General features: G+C 48.2%; 1 protein-coding gene across 2 annotated transcripts in view; it reads left to right on the top strand.

Annotated features, from left to right (window-relative positions):
• Positions 1-4,866, top strand: part of SAMM50 (SAMM50 sorting and assembly machinery component) — a 33,788-nt gene continuing 28,922 nt past the window's right edge. Inside the window, exon 1 of one of the 2 annotated variants that reach the window (XM_029206140.1) lies at positions 1-177. In XM_029206140.1, coding sequence (XP_029061973.1) covers positions 157-177 — 21 coding nt within the window. In that variant the 5' untranslated portion in view covers positions 1-156. The remainder of the gene's footprint in view (positions 178-4,866) is intronic. The other variant, XR_003791187.1, reaches the window with a different exon arrangement.

Below are 4,866 nucleotides of genomic sequence, written 5' to 3' on the forward strand. Positions count from 1 at the left end.
CGGGACATGATGGCCGCCCCCAGTCAGCCGCGTCCGGGGGCTTGTGGGTGTTGCACCAACCGGTAGCTCCGCCACTGGGGACTCGCTCTCTGCCTCACCCGCCGAGCCTTCGTCGGGCCAGGGCAGCTCTGGGAGGCGGCGGCCAGAAGGGGAGCCATGGGGACAGTGCACGCCAGGGTAAGAGGCCCAGAAACCCGCGGGCTGCGTGACCTCTGGGTGGGCGCCGCGGGGGACGCCCTCGCGGCTGCGGCCGCGGTTGCCCTGGTGAGGGGACTGCAGGGCTCCGAGGCCGGTGCGGAACGGGGCCGGGGATCTCCGCCTGTAGCGCCCCAGCGCTGGGCCGCCGCGGGCCGGGTGGAGGAGGCCGCAGAGATGCCTCCAGCAGGTACCGCAGGCTTTCGAGCAGAAAACGGATACTCAGAGGAGGGGCGTGACTTGCCCAAGGTCACTTAGCGAGGCAGTGGCCCGGAAAGGACTCTCGGGCTTTCCGTGATGTCCTACAGCGGAGGAATAAGTTCTTTCTATCCTTAGCGGTTTCGGGCGTCTTAGTTCCTTACCCGTCACCTTTTCCGAACTCTCCCGCCCAGCCGCTCCTGCGTTCTTGCTAGACTCTTAGAGCACGAAGTAGTTAGTGCCTTCCAACCCAGACCCAGCTAGGAGTCCTCGTGTCTCTTGGTTACCGTGCAAAGACTGAACCTCGCTGAGCTTTAGTACCTCCTTTTAAAGTGGAGGCAGTGATAGTACTCACTCACCGGGCTGTTAGGAGAATTGAAAGACAATACACGTAAAGCACTTGCTTGGGTGCTTAGCGCGGCAACCAAGCTGCCCAGCTGCTCTTTATCGTAATCTTAACTGAGACCCAGAGAGTGACTGTTTGTCCGAGGTCACACCGTTAGAGCCTCAGAATGTTCTAAAACTCAGACCTCCTGAGTCCCAGCGCTCAACACAACTTCTCTTCTACAACGTGGATTGTTTGAGTTGCCCTGCTGAGAAGTTTTCAGGAGTTTCCCAAAAGAGTTTAGCACAGACTTCTCAGCCTGGTGTGCGGGAATGGACTTAACTTTCATTTCCAGATACTTCCTGCAAATGAAACACCGTTCCTCGTTCGACACACTCTTTGGACCGTGCTGTTGGGCGGAGCTTCCTCTCTCATCACTCACCCCCCACTCCCATCTTCAGCTGGCAAAATAGTCCCATCTTTTAGAACTCAGTTCAAGTCACTTCCTATATAAACCTCCTTATCTCGCCTCATTTTGGATGTGTTGCCAACCTCCTTGACATTTCTGCTCTGGTGCCCTGTCTTAGCTCTGCATTTTTGACTTATCCTTTTAAAGTCTAAGTTTCTAGATGACGGTAGGAGCTGCATTTTACTTGCCTTGCATCCCTTGTAGCATCTTCGCAGAGTAAGCATTCATTCGTTTATTCAACTAATATCTACCGATGGTCAGCTCTGTGCCTGGCACTGTTGTAGGTGCTAGGAGTACAGGAAAAAAAGTCTCTGCTTTTATTAAGCTCCTTTGACACTAAAACTGCTGCTCCTTTGATGAACGTATTGACAAAAAATAATTTCAGTTCTTTAATTTGGCCTTTACATTTCACTAGCCAGCGTTGTTTGAATTTTGCTCAGGACTCACAGTAAGAAAACATCCCATATTTGCTATCTGGTACCTTCATGCATATGTGAAACAAAAGTTTTCTGAAACAGTATTTACCCTTGATACCTATTACTTTTTCTTGTATTTTCTATCTGATTCTAGTCTATATCACTTAAAGGATGCTGCTCATAACTCATTACATTTATTTCATGTCCTATTTCTCCAGCTAGCACTGCCTTGCCTAGTCACTAGCCTGGCACGTGGCGTTCGATAAAATTTGTCGACTCACTAGTAGACCGATCTGCTTAAAGGTTAGAGGCTAGATCCAAATATTTATTTTAATTCATTTCACTAAATGCTTACCCGGACACTGGAATGTAAATTCTGTAAGCGTGAGGACCTTGTAAGCGCTTGTCACATAGTGGGTGCATATTTGGAGAATGAATGAATCTCTAGTAGTGAAACAGTTCATTTAGGACATCAGGCTTTGGTGCAGTGGTGAAACTGTAAAGACATCACCTTTTGAATTAAAGGCTAAATTTCAGATTTAAGAATACAAATGGGTCTAGCATGTCTTTGGTGAGGTGTGTTTCATGCTTTTGAGGTTTTAGGAACCGTAATGGAAATTTTTTAGCATAGACTTTATGCCCAAAGTCTATTTGTCAAGCATTCAGATTCAGAAGAATGAATATGTGCGTATATTCCTAACTATAGTATATGCTCTGCATAGACAATCTGCGCATCTATAATATACTTTTTTGCACTACATAAACTTAAATACAGAAAGCATATTCATGAAATGTTGTATTAAAAAGTTACTATTGGGCTCCCCTGGTGGCGCAGTGGTTGAGAGTCCGCCTGCCGATGCAGGGGACGCGGGTTCGTGCCCCGGTCCGGGAAGATCCCACATGCCGCGGAGCGGCTGGACCCGTGAGCCATGGCCGCTGAGCCTGCGCGTCCGGAGCCTGTGCTCCGCAACGGGAGAGGCCACGACAGTGAGAGGCCCGCGTACTGCAAAAAAAAAAAAAAAAAAAAAGTTACTGTTTTAATTTGTTCATATTTTTGAGAAATATAGTAATGATCTCGTTTTAAAAATATTTACACACTGGACTTCCCTGGTGGCACAGTGGTTGAGAGTCCACCTGCCGATGCAGGGGACACGGGTTCGTGCCCCGGTCCGGGAAGATCCCACATGCCGCGGAGCGGCTGGGCCCGTGAGCCATGGCCGCTGAGCCTGCGCGTCCGGAGCCTGTGCTCCGCAACGGGAGAGGCCACAACAGTGAGGGGTCCACGTACCACAAAAAAAAAAAAAAAAAAAAAAAAAATTTACACAACAAAAACGAAAGGATAATTATGTGAAATAAATTCTGTTTCTTTGCCCAGCATTATCTTCCCTTTTTACTTATGTAAATAATCCACTTCTGTCACTGAGGGAAGGACTGGTTCTGTCTTATTCACGGCTGCATTCCCTGCTCTTTAGGGGACAGTAGGCACTCAGATGTTTATGAAATGTGAGAACAAAAGAAAAAAATCATTCACTCACTCATTCCGTAAATATTTGAGTATTTCTGATAGAGCAAGGCAGATAAAAATAAGAAAAAGCAGTACCTGTAAGGGTCATAAATTTCCTCCAAGAGGTGTCTTGTGAAGGAGGGACTGATTCTCCCTGAAGAAGCCAGGGATGGCTCACAGAGGAGATGGCACTGAAGGTGGTTCTTTCAGCTCTTTCGGGGGAGGCAGGTAGTTAACCTGGGCGGAGAGAACCAGGTGTGCACAGACACAAAGGTGAGGGTCGGGGGTGGTGGGGATTGAATCTGGAGTAGCAGGTGGGGGCCACATGGTGGAGGTCCTCATGTGCCCTGCTAAGGAATCTAGTTGCATGTGCCCCTGAGGGCACCTTTGAGGACTGTCGGAGTCTTTTAGGGCAAGGATGGGAGAGAGGACATGGCGCTGTCAGGCCATTACCTTTCCAGAGGACCAGTGGCATGATGGAGGATGTGCTGACAAGAGGCCGTGAACATTCCAGGGAGAAGGTGAGAGGGGCCCGGAGTCCCCACTGCTCCACATTCTGCAGATGTCAGACGCTCCTGTGCGCTTCAGAAGTGCTTATCTGTAGAGAACTGGTGGAGTGAGGAAGCAGCCGGATATAGTTCCCATAGTTTTCCCCAGAGTTGTGTTTCTCCCATCACCTGGTGCCACACTAGACCTTCTGAATCCATTTCCACGAGTGTCTGGGAATCCCCGTATATATGTAATAAATACACAATGTTATGTGTTCATTATTATACATACTATTATACTATCATGTCTCCATAATTATTATTATAGAATCCTTATACAGAAGATGCTAGAATGCTTTTGAGACAGTGTCAGTTCAGACTGAAGGAAGGGACTGCTTTCTGGCTGACCCGTTTTATGAGCATATGCAGTTCCCCTTAGTGTGTGAGACTTTCTGAACCAAAACGAATTATGAGTCCAGAAACATATTTTTTACTAATTTGGCTGGTTAATATAATTATCCTAGAACGTATCCAGTTTTGATTTTAAAAATTAGGATACCTTCTATAACGGGAAAGCAAAAAAAAAAATTTTTTTTTTTTGGTCTTCAAATGGGCCTCAGGTGTACAGAACTAGGTGCGGTATAGTCCTCGGTTCATGGCATAGCCATTGTAGGTTTGTGCCTGACCCTTTCGCTGATGAATTTTCGTCTTTGCTTTATGAATTAACAGTACTCTGGACAGTGAGGGGTCAGCGCCAGCCTAACACCTGTGCGTCGACAGCCACTTATGCTGCCCGTGTGCCCCCCACCCTGCTGCCTTCAGCCCCAGAGGGCACCGCGGTCCCGAGTTTTATGGGGCACCGTCTAAAGACAAAACTAAAAGCTTTTTTTTTCTTTTTTTTTTTTTGGCTGTGTTGGGTCTGCATTGCTACGCGCGGGCTTTCTCTAGTTGAGGCGAGCGGGGGCTACTCTTTGTTGTGACATGACATGCAGGCTTCTCATTGCGGTGGCTTCTCTTGTTGCGGAGCACGGGCTCTAGAGCACAGGCTTCAGTAGTTGTGGCACGTGGGCTTCAGTAGTTGTGGCATGTGGGCTCTAGAGCGCAGGCTCAGTAGTGTGGCGCACGGGCTTAGTTGCTCTGCGGCATATGGGATCTTCCCGGACCAGGGCTCGAACTCGTGTCCCCTGCATTGGCAGGGAGATTCTTAACCACTGTGCCACCAGGGAAGTCCCAAGCTGCTTTTTTTTTTTTTTTTTTTTTTTTTTTTTTTG

This window comes from Monodon monoceros, unplaced genomic scaffold (genome assembly GCF_005190385.1).
Source record: "Monodon monoceros isolate NGI ecotype Baffin Bay Population unplaced genomic scaffold, NGI_Narwhal_1 Super_Scaffold_6, whole genome shotgun sequence".
NCBI classification, from domain to species: domain Eukaryota; kingdom Metazoa; phylum Chordata; class Mammalia; order Artiodactyla; family Monodontidae; genus Monodon; species Monodon monoceros.